The sequence below is a fragment of the Malaclemys terrapin genome, chromosome 18, assembly GCF_027887155.1.
Source record: "Malaclemys terrapin pileata isolate rMalTer1 chromosome 18, rMalTer1.hap1, whole genome shotgun sequence".
Classification (NCBI taxonomy): domain Eukaryota; kingdom Metazoa; phylum Chordata; order Testudines; family Emydidae; genus Malaclemys; species Malaclemys terrapin.
Window position 1 is genome coordinate 4,360,737 of NC_071522.1, and position 19,891 is coordinate 4,380,627.

General features: G+C 50.5%; 3 protein-coding genes across 5 annotated transcripts; 1 reads left to right on the forward strand and 2 right to left on the reverse strand.

Annotated features, from left to right (window-relative positions):
- Nucleotides 1-1,095: 1,095 nt before the first annotated feature.
- Nucleotides 1,096-17,396, reverse strand: LOC128825562 (diazepam-binding inhibitor-like 5). The gene is made up of 2 exons (XM_054008169.1): nt 17,311-17,396; nt 1,096-2,264 (listed from the first exon to the last, which is right to left on the reverse strand). Exon 2 carries the CDS (start codon nt 2,177-2,179, stop codon nt 1,916-1,918), a length of 264 nt encoding a protein of 87 aa, XP_053864144.1. The 5' UTR covers nt 2,180-2,264; nt 17,311-17,396; the 3' UTR covers nt 1,096-1,915.
- Nucleotides 2,183-19,561, reverse strand: TLCD3A (TLC domain containing 3A). 3 transcript variants are annotated; one of them, XM_054008168.1, is made up of 6 exons: nt 18,884-19,561; nt 17,311-17,394; nt 14,604-14,811; nt 13,544-13,639; nt 12,557-12,853; nt 2,183-2,264 (listed from the first exon to the last, which is right to left on the reverse strand). In XM_054008168.1, exons 1-5 carry the CDS (start codon nt 19,003-19,005, stop codon nt 12,584-12,586), a joined length of 780 nt encoding a protein of 259 aa, XP_053864143.1. In that variant the 5' UTR covers nt 19,006-19,561; the 3' UTR covers nt 2,183-2,264; nt 12,557-12,583. The 3 variants fall into 3 exon arrangements, with proteins under 3 accessions (XP_053864143.1, XP_053864142.1, XP_053864140.1); XM_054008167.1 differs by lacking the exon at nt 2,183-2,264 and adding an exon at nt 10,820-11,783; XM_054008165.1 differs by lacking the exon at nt 2,183-2,264 and having other exon boundaries at nt 10,820-12,853; nt 18,884-19,560.
- GEMIN4 (gem nuclear organelle associated protein 4) lies at nt 3,880-10,325 on the forward strand. Its single transcript, XM_054008164.1, has 2 exons — nt 3,880-4,017; nt 6,946-10,325. The coding sequence occupies exons 1-2, from the start codon at nt 4,008-4,010 to the stop codon at nt 10,131-10,133; spliced, it is 3,198 nt and encodes a 1,065-aa protein (XP_053864139.1). The 5' UTR covers nt 3,880-4,007; the 3' UTR covers nt 10,134-10,325.
- Nucleotides 19,562-19,891: the final 330 nt, after the last annotated feature.

Below are 19,891 nucleotides of genomic sequence, written 5' to 3' on the forward strand. Positions count from 1 at the left end.
GGTGGTGATGGCGGCGGCCAAGCCACAAACAAGGGCCCCAGCTCTTGCGTGCTGTACAACACACAACAAAGGTGGGTTCGTTTTAATAATGTGTTGGCTGCTGTAACAGTCTCAGGTTAAGCTCAGTGTTTATCTTTGTATCATTTACCTCTTAAAAGACAGTTGGCAGGACAGCCAGGAAAGTGAAATGGAAACATTATTATTATTATTATACTCAAAACAGGTGGCTGCTGTTTGTGAACTTGGGCTTTGACTACAATGAAATGTGGCTGCCACTGACTGTATTTACAGATTTTAAAATCCAGCTTTTCCTGACTGGTAAAGTTTAACAGGTGTGATCATCCATGCCAATGACAAAGTTCCTTCTGTACACTCTTCTATATATTGTCAGAGAGCCTGCTCCTTAAGGTAGTTGGAGGCCCGATCCTCAAAGGTCTTTAAGTGCCCAACTCCCCATGAAATCAATGGGAATTAGGTGCCTAAATACATTTTGAGGCTCTTTTAAGCGCATTCCAGTCATGCACAAAGTGACTGATGTTTGTCATGTGTCTGTTCTTTCCTCATCACAGCGGGGCAGAAGTGCGTGCAGTGAAGTGGGGTTTGGGTGTGTTTGTTTTTAATTTTATATTAAATACATGCCACTTCGCTATAGATTTGTTACAGAAGGCAAGGTCAAAGAAATACACCTTGCACTTGGGGCAGAAGATGGTGATGTTTGGCGTGGTCCTTAGTTGGTGGTAGAGTTCATTCCCCAGCGGTCTGCAAGACCGCTCTGTCTTCTGCAGTAGATGAGTTTAAGCTCGTTGGAAAGAGTTCCATTGCATCAGAAGAGCGGAGTGGCCAACTGCTGTCTACATCCCAACCCAAATTCTCTGCTTGTGGTGCTGCATGTGTGAAGGGCACATGGAAGGTTTTCTAAATAACACACTTGGAAATAATCCTGTGTTTTATTTAGAGGGGCAAGTACCTGCAAATGGCAGTTTGGATGGTGAGGAATTCATCTGCTTCTTGGTCCTTGACATCATCATTCTAATGACATCACAATCTTTGCCATAGCAATTAATTTAAAGTGAGAGGTGGGAGCTGCTGGACCTCTCAATGAGCCCCCATCATCCAATTATTTGCATATATCTAGTAGCAGCCTCCCACCCTGGCACCAGTGAGAGAAGGAGAATGGTTTCTAAATCAACAGTTTGCCATGGAGTTGTATTGCTTTAGCTTGCTAAGCTGATGTGCTTCCTTAGGGACTAAGCATCAGCGCAGACTCTGGAGCATAAAAAGGTTAAAAGGAAATTAAAGTGGAGAGGGAGAGATTGTCTCTAGATGAACCCTGGCCTGTTCTGGATTAATGATTGCCCACCATTTGACCTTGTAAAGGCTGCCTGTGGAGTTTCTTCTCCACACCCCAGGATTACTGGCAATGTGGTTCCTTCTTTAATTGTCTGGTTTCCACAGGCCCATTTTAGTAAGGGAGAAACTGCACAAGGTCAAACAACAGTCCATCAAGTTCCTCTATGTCCCATCAGCTTGAGCAGCTCTTGTAACTATGGTAAGTGCAACACTGTCAGACAGTAATGTGTTTTTCAAAGGGAGGGTGTTCCTTTAAACAAATACACCGGCTTGTGAAGTAAGCCTCTTAAGTATTGGTAAGAGTTTATCAGAAATCATAAACAATGACTGGACTATCCTTATCCTCAAATGAACTTCCACACATGTATAGATTCTCAAAGGGTAGCATGCAAACGATGCACAATTTTTTTCAGTCATATACACTCCATTGTTTTGATTACAGTTTTATTGGCTTGGCAGCTACGCTACATTGATCTAAGGGTGAGAGGAAACTCCCCAGCAGGGATGTTGGGTCAAAAGCCCTGCTAATGGCACATGGCTGCCTGATATCTATGAATGCTTAATTTTACGCTCCATACTTTTTTTTCAGCTCTTCTGCTTTTGCTATGTAATTCTTCATGGCATCAGCCTTGCTCATCCCTTTGCGTCCATTCCAGGCCTCCCATTTGGCTTTGCCTGTTACATCGGTTGCACAAGGGCAGGGGATGTTGATGTCCCCGATGGTGGCTTGTTTGTAGAGACTGTAAATCTCCAGTTTTTCTTGCTCGGAGGTCGGAACCTTCATTTCCCTGACCATCGCAGCGGCTTTCTCAAATTCCGCCTGAGACATGGTGAGAGTTCAGCGTCAGGACTGCTGCTTCCTCCGCGGTGGAGGGCTTGCCAAGATTCTCAAGGGCTGACCCAGGCCCCGACAACTGGAATGAAGGAGAGTTGCAACAGCAGAGTACGATTTTTAAATGCCTCAATGGAAGAGTGTAACTGCCTTTAGCAGGAGCAATACAATTTTCAAATGGCCTTAAAATTAATCCCAGATTAGGGGAGTTAGCAGATTTTACAGATTTTTACAGTCAATTCTTCTTGGACCTAGCATTACTTTTCCTTTTGGAGACAGGATCTTGGGGTCTGTTTCTCTTTATGTTTGGCAGTTAATCTCTCTACTGGGATAAACATGGTATAAAAATATAGACTGTTTATAAATCTGGTTTGTAAAGTATGTAGCCATTTATTCATCAGAAACCTGCTAAACATATGGACAGCTTTAGTCTCCCTTTGTAACCAGTGTGGAAGAAGATCAAAGGAAGACAATTACTCAACGAAAACAAATTGAGCTAGGAATTTGGTCTTAGCTCTATCTATGTCAGTCTGGATTTCAGGGGCGTTGCTCTGGATTTCTGCTAAGAAGAATATAACCCTCTGTGCCTATATATTGGCAGTTTGCCTCAGGAAGAAGCAGTGTTACCACCTGTTCTGCTATTTATTTTGTGTTTTTCTAAAAGCCCCAGTTGCTGGAGTCAGGTGATTATCCCACAATCTCAGCCCTCATGTAAGAGGGGGTAGAAAAATCTAAGTTTCTATCCCTGATCATTGCCGAGAAAAACCTGAAAAATGTGACTTAAACATTTAAAAATCCAGAAGGCAAATAAAAAGAAACCAAGTATTCTTTTTAAAGTTAATTTTGATGGGGCCTTATACATGATTTTGGAAGCCTTGAGTTTAGTAATACTGGAACAGAACCCAAACCCCACGCTGAACTTTTGTGCCTCCAATGACAGTCATATGTAAATAACTGTGATATCTGCCTCTTAGCTAGTCCAGCAGTGGAAGTTTTTGTGCTATACTAAAATAGATATGTATAAAGTGCCCTGTCATTGTAGCACCTAGCTCAGCAATGCACCTATGCCTATTGATGAAAATACTTCTCTATAACCAATTGCTGACTGCTTGTAAGTTCCTTACGAGGTCTGGGCCCTCTGTTTCAAAGCTGGGTGCACCTAAATAAGAGTGACCCAGTGGGTCAGCATCTCCTAAAACCAGTCTGGTTTGGCTGAGGTGCCTCAACCCTCTGGCTGTGGGGGGGGGGGGTTCTCCCGGCCCCCTTTAATTAAATTTTAAAATGATGCTCTAACACCCCCTCCCCCCCAATGTCGGGGGTGTCAGGGATTCTGTGAGTCCCGGGGAGCTCCCGGCCCATGGGGCTGAGGGAATCTGAAGTGTCCTGGGGAAGCGAATCTCCCTGTCCCGGACTCAGACTTTGACCCCAGCAGGGGCAGGTCAAGGTGGGGAGGGGGGAGCTGAGAGTTTGAAGAGGGGAAGAGTTTCAGTGTCTGGGGGGGGGGCTGTCGGGGGATCCCCCACCCAGGAGGGGCGGGACGGGGCATTACCGACTGGGCACGGCCCTGTGACCGCCGCTCCGTGCAGTACCGGGCAGGCGCCTGCAGAGCCCGCTGTGCCGCCGCGTCCCGTCCCGTCCCGTCCCGCCCCGCCCCGCCGCGCTGCGGGGAGCCGCGGCCACGTGGCTCGCAGGCGGCGGCGGCGGGTGGGGAGCGTCACAGAGCCGGGCGCGCCTGGCTCACAGCGCCCGCCTCGGGGAGCCGCGCCCGCCCCTGCCGGGCCGTGCCGGGCCGCCGCCTGCGCCGGAGGAGCGGAGAGGCCGGGCCATGGAGCTAGGTGGGTGCTTCGCTGGCGGCCCGGCCCCGCTGCCGGGTGCAGCCGCGGGTGGGTGTGGGGACACGCGTGGGGGTGTTGGGTTGGGTGGGGACGCGCGTGGGGTTGGGTGGGGACGCGCGTGGTGGGGTGGGGCGTGCATCAGGGGTGGGGTGGGGACACGCAGCACCTTAAATCCGCCTCACCCGCCCGCTTGCCTCACCCGCCGGGTGTTTAATAAATAGCTCCGGAATAGAAAGTCCTTCCCACGTTTCTGGGCCGGCCAGGCGCCAGGGATCGCAGAGCCTGGCCCGGCGGTTGGCCAAGCTACTCTGAGGTGAGCGTGCGCCCCCGCCGCGTTGCATTACACAAGGATGCTGGACTGGTCCCAGCAGGGCACCAGCCTTCCCCCCCCACATACACCCTTAAATTAGGACCCTGGACTGAGCTAAGTAATTGCACCAGATGGCTGAGTCAGCAAGGGGGTTAGCAGAAATCAGCCCAGAGAGAGAATCGTTTGCCCGGTTGGTACACCCTATTGCATGTACCACAAAAGTGCTTCAGGGATTTTTGATTCCATGTGTGTGCATGAAAGACAGACACTGGCAAATTCCTCTTTGCTCCTCATGCTGTTGCTAGAATGGCCTGCCAGCCTCGCCCACAGCGTGTGAGGAGCAGAGGGTGCCTGTCTGGACAAGAGGTACACAATTCTTATAGAGCATTATACCGCAGCCAGTAATGCTGTTTGGAAACGGTTCAGGAGGGGACAATGCATCTTCTGTGAGCAGGCAATGTAAACAGACACTAAGATTGGAATCCAGTAACAAATACACACCAGCATCCTACAGGGAAACCCCACCTACTGTGGGAATCCAATGCCAGTCCCCTTGATCTCTGCACTGGAGATTTAGAATTAATGGAGATATCCCATCTCCTAGAACTGGAAGGGACCTTGAAAGGTCATGGAGTCCAGCCCCCTGCCTTCACTAGCAGGACCAAGTACTGACTTTGCCCCAGATCCCTAAGTGGCCCCCTCAAGGATTGAACTCACAACCCTGGGTTTAGCAGGCCACTGCTCAAACCACTGAGCTATCCCTCCCCCCAAAGCTTTAGGCCAATGGGGTATGTTCTATTAGGAGGAGAATTTGCAGAGTGCAACATGATCAGTGAGATCAAGGATTGTCTTGGGGCAGTGTTTTAGCCACAGGACTTCCCTGGAAGCAAGGCCTAGCCTTTCCTCTGGGGCGGGCACTTGTATGCAGGATCCTTGCAGGGGTGTCCTGGACTGCAGCTCACATTTTAGAGCTGTGCAACATTCCACCATGCTGGTACGTTGGTCTGACTTTGCCACTGATGTGTGACCTCGCATGAGTGACTTAACCTGTTTGTGCCTCTAGTGTACGTGAGCCTGACAGTAGCACTCCTCCCCCACCCCCCATGAGATCCTCTCTTGGAAAGTGCCGTATAGGCTCAAAGTCTCACAATTCTGTATTTACATACAACACCAAAGCAGGGGCCGTTGCCAAGCAGACACAGGGACTTTAGGCAGCGGGGCCACCGTATTCCTTCCCCATCCCTCAAGAAGCCCCTGTTATGCAGCTTTTGCCTCCGTAGCAGTGGAAGGGCAGTTTCACAGATTCCGTCCTCCTCTGGATTAGAAACCTTGAGTTCTCTGTATGTGAGAGAGAAGTGGTGGGGTTGGCGATCTTAGGAACCAAAGCCCTGTTTGTGCTGTGTGGGCAATACTAATCCCGTGGCATGTTTTGTAAGAGGAGGAGTTTACACTGGTGGCCAGAGCCCACCCCCAGCAGTTGCGTTGTGTGTTCAGTGCATGGGTGTTGGTACACATTGTCCCTGCCTGCCTGCATTTCAGTGCTGCATAATTTGTGAAGTGCTTTGGGACTATAGGCTCTATAGAAACCCAGGGTGATACTACAATCATCAGCTGGAAAACATCCCTTTCCCTGCAAGCTGTTGTGCATGTGTGTGCCTGTGTAATCCTCTTTCCCAGGCTGCCCTATGCTAATGAAGGAGCTACTGCAAGGTGTAAACTGATGGTGTTTTTGTGTGTAATTGGTATGTCTCGTGTTCCTGTTTGGAGTTCAGGACAGTTGCATCATCTCTCTAATCCCCAGATCTGGTGGACTTGCTGCATTAAGGATTAATGCAGGGTTGTTTTTCCACCTATAAGATGGAAGGTTGAATCTTTTACTTCTTTGCAGCATTTCCGTAACAATCCATTAACATTCCTCGGTGTAAGTTAGTTTAAGTAAACTATTTGTGTTATAGCAGTGCCCCGTGCTAGGCGCTGTGTGTACACATAGAAAGAGACAGTGCCCGCTCCAAAGAGCTTGCAGTTTAAAGAGATGAAACAAAAGAAGTTCCAAGGAGTTCCACAGGTTGACTGTGCGTTGTGTGAAGAAATACTTCCTTTTATTTGTTTTAAACCTCCTGCCTATTAATTTAATTTGGTGATGCACAAGAACCAGAGGATGTTGTGAAGGCCAAAACCATAACAGGGTTTAAAAAAAAAAAAAAACTAGATAAATTCATGGAGGATAGGTCCATCAATGGCTATTAGCCAGGATGGGCAGGAATGGTGTCCCTAGCCTCTGTTTGCCAAAAGCTGGAAATGAGCGACGGGATGGATGACTTGATGATTACTTGTTCTGTTCAATTCCTCTGGGGCACCTGGCACTGGCCACTGTCGGAAGACAGGATACTGCGCTAGATGGACCTTTGGTCTGACTCAGTAGGGCCATTCTTATGTTCTTAAGAAAGATAGAGAAAGGAAGTAGTACTAGCCCCATTTTACAGACTGACTAGCCTAAGGTCAAACAAGGAGGCTGTGGCAGAACATTGAAACCAGCTCTTCTGAGCCCTGATCTAATCACAAGAACATCCTTCCTCTCAGATTTAATGGCATGTCCGTGTGTGCTTCTCTTTAAACAGGACCCTTGAACGTCTGTGAGGAAACAACCATTCTGCATGGCGGATTCCTGCTAGCAGCAAAGTTGTCTCATCCCAAAGCGTTGACAGAGTTGGCCAAATCCGACTGGCCCCGGGTCGGGCAGCCTATAACTGATGCCTTGAAGGAGATATGCAGCAGCCGTTCCTCTTCCCCATCCCAACCCAATGTGTGGAAGAAGAAAGCGGTTATCATCATCTGGGCCAAAATCCTCCTCCCCTGCCCCTTGTCCTCCGCGGGCTCCACCTCAGTCGACCAACGGTGGAAGGAAGATGTCTTCTTCTCGGTGGGCAGCATGATCCCGCGTATAAACCGCACCGTCCTCTTCGAGCTGCTCAAGGCTCTGAATGCGCCACGGCTCTTTGTGCAACTGCTGCTGGCGCTGCCCACAGCGGTGCGTCAGCAGGAGCTTGAGCTCTTTGTCAAGTACGTTGTGAACGAGACATCCCTGGTGGACGTCACCTTCTTCCTGGACGTCTGGTGGGAGATAATGAAACACAAGGAGGGCGAGCAAGACAAAATGATCCTGATGTTCAGCACTCTAGCCCATCAACACCTGTCCAAGTCTCCAGATGAGCCCTGCCACCCGGCAAAGAGATTCAAGGGGGACCCCTTCTCCCTGCAGAGCTCCCCCGTGGCCACTGGCCTGTTGACGGTTCTGATCGACGGGCTAAAGCAGCTCTATGAGAGTATCGTCCTCCCCAAGATGAAGTGCTGTGCTCTCGCCAACCTGGCGGAGCTGCTGTCGGTCTTCACGGTGATAGAGCGTGAGTCCAGCTCGTTGCCCGTCAAAGCATACCTAGACAAGATCGCATCCGTCGTCGCCATCTGGAACGACGACCGCGAGAACCGGTACAACGGAAGGGGGCTGGAGGAGAAAGTGAAGGAGGCCGAAAGGAGCGTGAGCTTGCTGTCTGTGGTCAAGCTGTCCAACGAAGAGCTGTTTGTTGGCTTGAGCTTCCTCCGTAGCTTGCTCCAGGGCTGGGGGGAGGAGCTGCAATGCATGCTGAACAACCACAAAGAGATCTGCTACGAAAGCTACCGACTCCTTGACAGCCTCAATGCCTTCGGGAAGAACCTGATCTCCTTTGCCAAGTCTGGAGACCTGAGTGAGGACGAGAAGCAGATGGTGTCAGAACTGGGACAGATCATTGTGGACTTCCTCAAGAAGATCAATCCGAAGCCGAAAGGCAGGAATTCAGACAGCAGTGTCATGGCTTTGGTTGCCATGGCAATTATCGAGAAGAGGATGGACCGGCACACGGAAATGTGCTCCATTTTTGCTTCTGAGAAGGCCTGGGCCTTTTCTAAGGACTGGGTCGCCTGTCTTGTTAAAAACAGAGCCCTCTTCCAGAAACCGGAGCTGGTCTTGAAATTGCTGGAGACCACCGTGACTTTTAGCCTGTCTGCCGATAACAGAGAGAGCAGGGAGCTGCAGAGTCAAGTGATCAAAACCATTCTGGAGTGTTACGCTGAGCTTCCATTATCCGACAAGAACAAAGTGATCTCGGGCGTCCTGGCTTCTTGGGGTGGGCAGGGCCTGTCCTTGAACTTGAAGGCTTCCATGGAAGGTTTTCAAGAGGAGCTGAACTTGGCTTTCAACCAGATCACGCAGAGTGCGTCAGATCAAGGTCTCACCAAGGCTGTCGCCTCTGTGGCGAGGCTGACTCTGCTCCACCCAGAGGCGACTGTGAAGAAGGTCTGCAACCTCGCAATCGTCAACCTGGGAACGCACCGGTTCCTAGCACAGATCCTGTGCTCCTTCCCAGCGCTGAGCTTCCAGGAGGCACGAGACGACCCAAACCAGTCGGGCAGCCTGCTAGAGAGATGTCTAAAGGAGACTGTTTGGGGGAAACTCTCCTCCGCTAAGGAAAAGGAGCAGTTTGTAGAGTTCTTGGCCTTTCTCATGCAGCCGAGTTCAGGGCATTCACTCCTCTCCCCCGCAGAGGTGACCAAAGCCTTTGTCCTTCCCCATTTGAAATCAGACTTTGCTCACATCGAGCTGAGCTTGCAGATCCTCACTAAGGTTCTGGAGGTCCAGCCTGATCCAGAGGAACAGTGGCTCAAGTCCTGCTACCCCTTCCCGCTCCTTCTGGGCCTCTGCAAGCTCCTGGATGGCTACACGAAGTACTGGCACCGGTTCAGGGACCAACACTGCCCTTCGCTGGAGACCAAAGACCTGATTGCCACCACCCTCGCTCAGCTTTGCGACATGGTGGGGCAGAAAACTGCCCCCTCCCCAGAAGTGTGGATCCAGTCGCTGGCGTGGCTACACCGGAAGGTCGAGCTGCTGGACTGGACCGTTGGTCTCCGGCTGAAGAAGCTTTTCGGGGATCACTTCAAGAACGAAGTCCCAGCTACCCTGTTTCAAATTTGCAAGCTCTCAGAGGACGAGTGGACGTCCCGCCCCGCCCCGGCATATGGGGCAGGCAGTGGGCTCCTGGCCTGGATGGAGTGCTGCTGCATATCCACGGCGCTGCGGGAGCAAATGCTCTCTCTCCTCACCGTGGATGTGGACAACCCAGAAGAAGTCAACTTGTTCAGCAAAGGGTTCCTGGTGGCCCTGATACAGGTCCTTCCGTGGTGCAGCCACAGCGAATGGAAGAGACTCACGCAGGTGATTGAAAGCCTGCTGCACAGGCAAGTCCTTCACGTACCGTATACTCTGGAGTACGTGCAGTACATGCCGCTGCTCAACTTCAAGCCGTTTGCCCATTATCTCCAGTTCTCCGTGCTGTTCTTGAGAGGATTCCAGCTGCTCTGCAGTTCCAGCTGCTCCAGCTGGCTGCCGGCAGACGCCTGGCAGCACGTGGTGAGACTCTACAGTAGCAGCCTCACCGAGCTGCTGGGCTCGGTCAAGAGGGATTCCCAATCTCACTGGCACTCTGCCGACGACAAGAACCCCACGCAGGAAGTGTCCTTCGTCTACATCCAGGTGTTCTGCCACGTGCTGCACGTGGCGGCCATGCTGCCAGATGACCGCTCCGGTGAGCCGCTCCTGGTCCTGGCCTTGGAGATCCTCTCGCAGTACGAAACGCTCAGTGCCGCCGACAAGTCCCTGAGCAGCGCACTCAGGAAAGCCAACGAGAAGCACTTCCTGGAGTCCATCACCGACAACGTCAGCAACAAGGAGCTCCGGGCCACGCTCCTGCAGAAGCTGAGCAAGCTGTGAGCCATCCCAGGTGGCAAACCGGTCGCAGATTACACCTGGAGCGAAACGGCGTGTCTCGGCTCCACGGACCATCAAAGCTCAGAGGCGTGACCGAATGAGACACGCCGGTGTTGAACAGAGCCTAAACCCTACAAAGATGAGGAGAAGTGACTTGGGGATTTGTCAGATCTATAATAAACCTTTTCTTTTGGACTTGGTTGTGTAGCTGTATTTTTTAACATGCCTGAGAGTGTCATGGTGTGTTTAGAAATTGAGGTCTGCGTCCTCTGTGAAACCTGACAGTTAAAATAGCCTCCATTTTAGTTGTTCTGGACTTGCACCCGCAACTCCAATCTGGCCTTTTAATATCTTGTTACTGTGTTTGCTGTTAAGGAGTTTCGCACCAGGCCTACAGCCCTGTAACCCTGATCCAGGGACGCTCAGCCTCCATTGGCTATTCAGTAACCAGGCCCCCTGCTAACACTGTCAGCAAAAGGGGCTTAGATCCTCATGGGCAGATTGCGACCTCACCACCTGCCTGCTGGGGAAAATGAAGTGACCCCCCCCCAAAGCAGCTTGGTAATGTATTTGGGTTGCTTCTGTGCTGGGCTGGATTCAGACTGGTAACCCTGACTCCCCCTCAGCCGGCTAGAGCCTCTCTCCTCAGAAAGTGCACGTTGTACAAGACAGATTCACCATCCAGTGGCTCTGGAAAGAGGTCTTTATTCCGACAGGTGTAGTAGTGAGTAGGGGCAATGTTAGTGCAAACTTTAAACTGTCCCAAGAGCTTTTTTCCTTTCCGTTACATAAGGCAAATTATTTGTAACAAAAACAGCAAGATAAAAATGCCTGCAACACCGAGAGCATGTTACAAAGTGGAAACCCACCCATCTGACTGGCCTGTGTAGTTAATAATAATCAAAACAAAACACGTTACTAATCCGACAGTCATTGCAGGGGCGCATTGTTAGAGCGAAGCTTGGAAAGAGCCCATTCCTTTATTCTTCCAGGAACATGTCCAGGGTCAGGCCGGATGCCTGAAGGAATTGGGATTCGGAGAGCTAAGTGCTTTCAAACACAGTCTTCAGCTCTTGCGCGGCGGCTGAATAAAAGCTACAAGGCAGCCTATCCTTTTGTAAACTCCCTGCTTCACGGATAGGTCAGGGCCAGATTTGCCCCTGGGGGAGCTACTCACTTCTGTGGAGTTATTCTCCAGGGACAAATGCAGCCTGTTAGCGCTGGCACCAAAGGTTACAAAGAGCCGGTGATTGTCCTGGTGTTTCTTGTGCATATGGTGATTGTCCATCAGGGGTTTGTGCTCAGAGTGGTTGGCGTTTTGCTTGTGCGCCTGCTAGGGTCTTTAGTCCACAGTTATAAAGAAAGATCTGGTTCTCAGCCTTTAGCAAAGTGCTGCAGTCTGGGGCTGGTCTTGCAGAGGGTGTCGTACTAAGCAGGGTCAGGGGAAACAATTAGTGCAGCAGATACTGTGGGCCCAAGTCAGCGTTGGTGTAAGTGGGTGTAGGACTAGACTAGGGGTGTCAGTCAGTGACCACTGTTCTGGTGCTGCCACCTCCAGCAGCTTGTTGCATTTCACCTATAATTCCTAACTCCAGTTTCTTCTCTCTGGTTCTTTTCACCAGGGCTGAGTTAGTGGGTTGGGTAATCCCAGACCTGGGGAAACATGGCACTTAGGTCTGCATGGAGTATTGCCAAGGGACAAACTCATGCTTAGCAGCAACTAGAAACTTCCCCGGAGGCAATGGACCAAATTCAGCCATGGCACAAGGGCGGTGTAAGGGGAGCAAACTGTTCAGAACATCACCCCATCAGGGCCAGATTCTGCTCTGAGCTGGAAGGGTGTAAATCAGAATAACTCAGAACCTGAGCCAAGTGAACCTGCCCCTCAGTATGTATGACACACTGGTTTTCCACAACTACAGAAGGCCAGATCACACCAGTGACCCCCACCACCACCGCCACTGAATTTGGCCCAGAGTCTTCTGTGGGTGTTACACCCACTGCTGCCAGGTCTGGGTCTGTGCCATACTCTTTCAATGCCAATTTCACCTATTAATTGACCGGAATATTTATAACCAACCCTCTTGCCTCCCTTCTCTCCCCTTTAGCATTTCATTGACCAATAGCTAGAGAGTCTGACAAAGCAAGGCTCTTTAGTGCTTCACCTACATAACCCTCCCACTAGCCAGGTTCTCCCGCAGACAGAAGGACCCAGGACACTTGAGTGTTACAGAAAGAAAGTCCTTCTGTAACAGGCTGGTGCTGCTTCCCTGAACTGCAGCGGAGACAACATAGCTGCTTTAAAGTAAAAGAGCCTCCTAATACTAATGGGCAATGATGTTCTGGTCCCAACCAGGTACCTACAACACTGATTTTAATGGCAAGGCAGCTGGGAGAAGAGCCAGGATGCTGGCTTAGTCTCAAACCTTGTGGTCTGCAGCTGCCGCCGGCAATTATCTATTCTTGTTGGACGGCGAACTGCTGTAGAGTCGGACAGCTTTCCTGCAGATCAGCATGAACCAGTAGAGCTGTGGGGCGATGAGAGAGGCATTGGCCACGTTGCAGTGCATGGGGATGTGGAAAGGCACCATGTAGATGGGGATCCCTGCATGCCTGGCGTAGGCCCCGTACATGAACGGGAAGAGGACGATCCGGCAGAGGAAGAACGTCACCAGGATGAGAATCCCATTCACCTTGTGCAGGAGCGTGTCCTGCATTTTTAGCTGCAAAAGAAACAAAGGCGGGGGTGGGGAGAGAACGCACGGTAAATGCTGCATATAAAGAGTGACTGTCCATTTCTATGTCACTGATTATTATCCCTGCAGTATTGTAATGCCTGGAGACATACAGGCATGTAGGGAAACAGTCCTTGTCTCAAAGACCTGAGCTAGTACACAGAGAAGACAATGGCAAGTCTCTCATTGGCTCCAAAGAGCTTTGGATCAAGCCCATGGACGAGACAACGACAGGACGGCCTGTGAGGGGAGGGTGACTGGTGACAAAGGATTTCCTAAAGAAAGAGGATTGGTGAGGAGAGCTGCTGCTCTTTGGCTGGTGAGGACTTAGTCCATCCATCTTTGACTACAATATGATGGAAGCAAGTGGGAACTAGGACGCCAGTGTGGTCTTAAAACAGGGATTTCCAGATGTGTGGATCACAAACAGCTGCTGTGGGGGTCCTGACCACCTGCTTTCCCCACAATGTTAAATGAAAGAGGGCTCCTAGTTGGATAGAAAGCAGTTCCAGGTAGATCCTGGGGTGGAAAAGGATGAGAACCACTGCTGAATTTCCCAGGTAACCTTGCTGTTAGCATTAAGGCTTTTTTGATCCCAATATTTAGAGGGAGAGCAGCATGGGTAAAACAATACACCCCACCCTGTTCTTTTTAAAGATACATATGGGCCAGGCCTACCTGCATCAGGATTTTGCCCAGTGACACAAACGGAGTGCTCAGTTCCGCCACAAAGATGCAACCAACAAAGAAATCTCCAAGCTCTCCTCTGAGGTACTAGAAATAACCAGAGTGATTAGTGCAGGGACCTTCTTCGTGGCCAAGAGAGGCCCAGTCCAACTCCCACTGATGCCAACTGGAGGCTTCCCAGTGCTTTCAGTGCCGTTGGCTCACACCCCTCCTGAACAAAGCTGGAAGGAAGGTAACTTTAAGGATTACCATGGGGATCGCAGCTTCTCTTTTGGGTCCAGATGCCCCTTCTTCCCCCGAAGGTGGACTTGGAAGCAAAGATTTCTAAGTGTTTAAGATACTAATCGATGGTGACAGATACAGATCAAAGGTACACAGACTGATTAAAGCTTCCACTTGACTAAATTTTATGTTCAGACTAAACTGGTTTCAGTCCTGATAGGTTCAGAATAAGTCTAGGAGCAGAGCGTGGCATGTGCTGCTTGTAGACTCTGCGAAAGGAGGTGGAGGACTGTCCCATCTTTAGAGTCCCACCTACTAGTCAGTCTGTGAAATGTCCTAAATGGGAGAGATGTGGTGTCCCCTGTGTTTCCAGGCATAGGTGCTGGAACTGGTGCTGCTGCACCCCCTGGTTTGTGGTTTCCATTATACACAGGGTTTACAGTTTGGTTCAGTGGCTCTCAGCATGCCTGTTCCCTGGTAGAAGAAGGTGCCCTGGAGCAATGGTTGATGGGGGATGACCATGGAGCTGCACAGATGGTTCAGGAACAGAGTGAAGTGGATGAGGTGGAGCTGGGTGTGGGGAGCCCGGCTGCTGCAGTGGGGGACAATCAAAGGTGAAAGCCAAGCAAAACTCCCATGGATGTCTATAGAGCCAGGATTTCACCCCTGTGTTTAGAGACCACCCAGGAGGTAATGGGAATCAACAAAGACCACAACTGAGGGCACCATGTGCCCAGGCGTTACTCCCAGTCTGGAACCAGGTGAGCGCTTCACTGTGTGTCTCACTCTTATGTTCAGTTAGACTGGCAATCCCGATTGCTGCCCCTACCTGCGCGACGGGCGTGAGGACAACAAGAATGAAGAGATGGTGCGTCACCATGAGGCGATCCTTTTCCAGGAAGCTCCTCACGCTGGCCAGCGAATGCTTCTTCTCCGAGGTGTCTTTGCTTTTGTGCCAATGGCAGAGGTACATGACGTATATGTCGTAGATCATGTATGGGACGATGACCCAAACATACTCTACTGCGAGCCAGTACCTAAGGGGAGGAAGTGATCTCGCATTACCATAGCCTCGTGCACACGCGGACGGCTGGAAGATGGAGGCATGCATGATACTCCACTTTTAGTCTGGTCTAACTCCATTGTCTGCAAGGCCCAAAGGAAAACTTGCCTCTGATAGGCCAACGCCTGCCGTGGGCCCCCACTTTACCCTGCTGCTCACATTTCCATTACAATGTTGTTCAACCTTCACTTCAAAAGCTAGGCTGGGGCTGCTACGCTGCAGAACATCCCCTATCAAAGGATTTCACAGCACTTCCCCCAAGGTGTTGCCCTCCTCTGAACAGACAGAGAAATTGAGGCATTCAGAGACAAAGCTGCTTCCCCAAGGTCACTTCAGTGCCACAGCCAAGAACAGAACCCAGGAGTCCTGAGCTCTAACTAGCCGGGAAGCTGCCACAGGTTAGCAGGCAGCTCCAGTGTCCTGCCAGGTTCTGAGTGCTCTGGTCCTGATGCAGCATCTTACAGGATTGAGCTCTTCAGCCCTTACTTGAAGGGAGAGGCACTTTCGCGGAGCAGTCTCACAATTCAGATGGGGCACTAGTAAATGCTACCTAGTGTGGCTTGTAGAACTGGGCTTGTAACATTGCTGTGCCTCGGTTTCTCAATCAGTAAAATGAGGACAAGAGTGCTTACCTAATCCACGTTCATTACTGTTTGGAAAGCACTTTGGGATCCCGGAGTTAATCCCTGTTAGTTACTTTTGAGATCTCTGCCTGCCAGGTCTGAAAGAGACCTGCAGAGTATTTTATTTATGCAATAAAATCCCCCAGGATGTGTGGTTATTGGGGAAACAGCCGCATGCGGCAGCCTGTTCTCAACGTATCTTGGTGTGTCAATTGCACAACGTGGAATAACTGTAACTGATGCCTTGCAAAGAGAGAGGAGCCCTTGTAAGAACTGCTGAGAATGTTACTGATCGATAACTTCTCCGCAGAAATGTGTTCTGAGGCCTGAACAACCTCTGGTGTCTTGATGTCTAAAGAAACGTTTTCCTTCCATTCCTATTTCAAATGGGGGGTGGGACAGGCCAGAAGGGATCACCAGCTCATCTACTTCCTCCTGTGCATCACAGCAGCCCCTCCCTCCCCACCCCCCAGTAAACCCAACAACCAAAATTAGACTACAGCATTATAGTCCATGGTTACTCTGTACAGCACTTGGCATCATGTGGCCCCAGTTCTGGTCGGGGCTTCCAAGAAGGGCCACGGTACCAGTAACGAAATAATCAGTCTTTGCCTATAGATACTGCATTTCTAATTACTGTGATCTTGAGATACCCCCTTGTACCCAAGTTCCAGGCTGTGTAGACGCCTTTCTTAGCTTGTTCCATGACCATAGCCACTCAACTCCCGCGTGGAACTCTGTTAAATATCTGTTGAAAATCTAAGGCTCTGGCTACATTACAGAGCTTACAACTGCACTGCTGAGGGACTGCTAGTGCAGACACTCCAAGCCAACAGGGGAGTTCTCTCCCGTCGACTCCAGCTTCCGTGATCGGGGGGAGAAGCTCTCCACACCGGGGCTTAGGTTGGTGTAACTGACGTCACTGGGGGGGTAGCTTATTCACACCGCTGAGCGACATATACCGATGTAGTATGTACATAACCCCTGAATTATCCCTCCAGGCGTTACGTTTGAGAGGGTGACAGATTGATAAACCTATTCCAATTGCCTTGAGCGATGATGTTAAACAGGACTTTACCTGTTCGCATGCAGCCACAGAGGGTTTTAACTGTGGCCTATCTATGCAATGGATTTTCTTATAATGAAAAGATGGGACCTACAGCCCTATGACTTAGCCTGATCTCTTAGATTTCACACAATAAACCGGGTTGAACAAGTGTGATAGTTGGATGGGAGACCTCAGATAATACCCACGTGTTGCAAGAAATAGTCCATTCTTTCCTCTGAGTTAATAATCCATCCCTAGTTGGTAGAGCTGTTTCCTTTGGGGTGAAAAATTATATATATAAAGTGCCTTTCACTCATCTACTTTCAGCATTCTCACTAGTTTTTTCTTGTTAGAAACTAGGACTTTCAGTAAGTGTGCTTAATATCTGCATAAAAATTGCCTATAAATAAATACAGATTTATATTACAAATATAAAAATAAAAATAGACTGGATTCTCCTGCCTGTCCTGAATTATTTCAATCCTGAGCAAATTAAAATCTAAAATGCATCAGTGATGGGGGAGATTCCCTTACCCCATTTCTACTTTAAAAAAGAATGGTAGAACAGTGTCTGAGAGCATCCTCAAAGCCACCACTTTTCAAAGAATGGCATTCCTGGAGCATTTCTTTACAGCTGATTTGAAGTAGGAGGGAAGGAGAACACAGGACGTTTATTCCTAGCTACCCCTTACACTCTTCCTCTTTATCATAAAAATCTATTTACGGGCTGCCTGCCCAGCACCCTCTTCCGTGATTCTTGTATAGCCTTTGCAAAATTGTGATTGAGGTTAGGTTTAATTACCTGTCATGTACCACATCCTTGCAATTAAGGACAACAATGATCCCAGAAACAGTAGCCATGGTAGCTTGAATAGAAGACACCATCCTGAAATTGACAAATAAGAAAAAAATCATACCCCTGCTAATCTTGCTGTGACTAGAATGAAAGCGCCTCAGTGGTTGGAGGGATCACTGACAGAAAGGTGCGTATTTACTTGAGTCCTACTCTGCACCCTTCTAGCGTCAAAGGTGATGGTACCTCTCTCCTCCCACACACAGTGTTTGTGTCTGAAACATGCCAATCCTTGGGTGATGTAAACTGACACAGGTCTATTGAAATCACTGTAGTTGCATCACTTTTATCAGCTGAGGATGGGGCCTGCAGTTTTTTTTCAAGGCCTAGCTCTATTAAACACATTCCCTGGAAATAATAATGCAGAATTCCTAAAATACACATGGTCTTGCCCAGTAGCTGAACTATGTTTAGGGTGACCAGACAGCAAATGTGAAAAATCGGGATGGAGGGTGGGGGGTAATAGGAGCCTATATAAGAAAAAGACCCCAAAAGTGGGACTGTCCCTATAAAATCAGGACATCTGGTCACCCTAACTGTTAAACTGTCCCTTTTCCAAAGAGTTTGCATTCTAAAGGTACGAGTAGGTATGAAACAGTACAACACAGACAAACAAAACAGAGCTGAAACATGCTGTTTGTTTCTGGATGTCTCTTGCAGTCACACACACTGTGTATCTGAGACCCATGCTGTGATGTTTTAGATGCACATCACGCAAACACGGGGGCTACCAGAAATGTGCTATTCTCTTCTAGATGTACATAACACACAGTCTGCACAAGTCAGAAATGATCCGCAATTCTAGAGGCATGGTGCATAGACACACGCAGTCTACACGTCAGAAATGTTATGCTGTTCTAGATGGGTGATGCACAGCATCACACAATCTCACCAGGTCAGGGACAAGCTCTTCTGTTCTAGGTGCCCATCGTATCTACACACGCACACTCTGTCCTTGTGAGGATGCTGCTGCTCGGTTCTATCCTAGATCTATGGGGATGTCTATACTTACATGTAGAGTGGATGCTGCATGCCCAGTTAGCAGGGGTATAAATAGTGGAGAGGGTGAAGTGGCTTAGGTGAGTAGAGTGCCCTACAGGCCTGAACCTGCAGAGTCCATACCCTACCCGGGCTCTCTACAGGGCTATATTTAACAGCCTTGAATCCCGCTGCCTCCTGCCAGTGCCTCCCCCACTGCGGAATGCTCCACCCGCATGAAGCTACACACTGACACGTGTGGATGCAGCCTGCCTTTCACTACAGCAGGCGGTGCCTGGACACTGTCTGACACCATCCCGGTAGATCACACAGGCTGCCCGTGTCAGGCTCATGCCAGTGGGATCTAGATCAATGTCTCACACACACGCTGCCCTGTCCTGGCTATGCCCATCACTGCCCCATGCCAGCAGCACTGTGCTGGGTCTCCCACACGCTGCAGCAGGCGCCAGATGTTGGTAGCCAGCTGTGCCGACCTCGCCGGTCGCCTAAGAGACTCCGGATGACTCCCCCATGCCCCCGGTACCTGCTGCTGAGGAGGATCCGGTCCTTGAGGCTCCATGCCGGGGCAGCCCAGCCGAGACTCCGAACGGACAGAGCGAAGAGACCCGGGAAAACCACCGAAGCGATCGCCAGCGTTTGCCACATGAGCTCGGCGGAGTGCCCTGCCCCGCTCGCGGCTGGGCGCTGACAGCTGCCGGGCGAAGGGCTCCCGGAGCGCCAGCAGCCGCTGCCCAGCGGGACTCTCCCCGCACCTGGTTTGTCAACAGCAGGCCGGGCGGCGGGGAGGAGGAGCCGAGCCGAGGGTGGTGGGCGGCTTAGCGCCTCCTATCAGCCACTCGGTCAGCCACTCCCCGGGCCTTGCTCCTCTGCCCCCCGCGGTAAAACGCGCTGGGCTGCTGCTGTGGATTCCGCCCGCAGAACGCGGGGCTGCTCCTCGGCGTTCCACCGGGAGAACGCTCGTACAGCGGAGAGTTCCGCCCGCAGAACGCTGGTAGCGCGGGGCTGCTCCTCGGCGTTCCACCGGGAGAACGTTCGTACAGCGGAGGGTTCCGCCCACAGAACGCTGGTGGCGCGGGGCTGCTCCTCAGCGTTCCACCGGGAGAACGCTCGTACAGCGGAGGGGGCGCCCGTGGAACGTTGAAACGCTTCCCCTGCCTCTGTGGAGTTCCCGGTTAAAGTCTGCGCGGCTGGGGAGGGGGGAAGCGCAAGCCGTGCACGGGTTATCAGAGAGTGCTGGGGTGGCAGAGGTTGCGGAAGGGTGAGTGGGTGGAAGGCTGAAAGTCCAGGGCAAAGCTGCCACTGACTTCGAGGGGGGTGACGACAAAGGATAGGATCCTTTATTAACAACCCCGTTGTCTAGGACCTGAGCTCTCACTGAACTATACTGAAACCATTTTTTTTAAATCCTCCACTAAATAAACATGAAGCTATTTATAATAATTTAATTTACTCCTTCAGAATACTCCTACAAAATTACCAGCCTATGCACAAATATGTTCCCCCTGCTCTTTACGACGGTGATGAAAAAACT

What these genes read in the sequence shown, in the direction of transcription:
- TLCD3A (XM_054008168.1), bottom strand. Translation starts at nt 19,005, where the DNA reads ATGTGGCAAACGCTGGCGATCGCTTCGGTGGTTTTCCCGGGTCTCTTC. An exon ending in CGGATCCTCCTCAGCAGCAG is followed by an intron (nt 17,395 to 18,883) that starts GTACCGGGGGCA and finishes TGTCAATTTCAG; the next exon opens with GATGGTGTCTTCTATTCAAG. An exon ending in TCCTCACGCCCGTCGCGCAG is followed by an intron (nt 13,640 to 14,603) that starts GTAGGGGCAGCA and finishes GGTTATTTCTAG; the next exon opens with TACCTCAGAGGAGAGCTTGG.
- LOC128825562 (XM_054008169.1), bottom strand. Translation starts at nt 2,179, where the DNA reads ATGTCTCAGGCGGAATTTGAGAAAGCCGCTGCGATGGTCAGGGAAATG.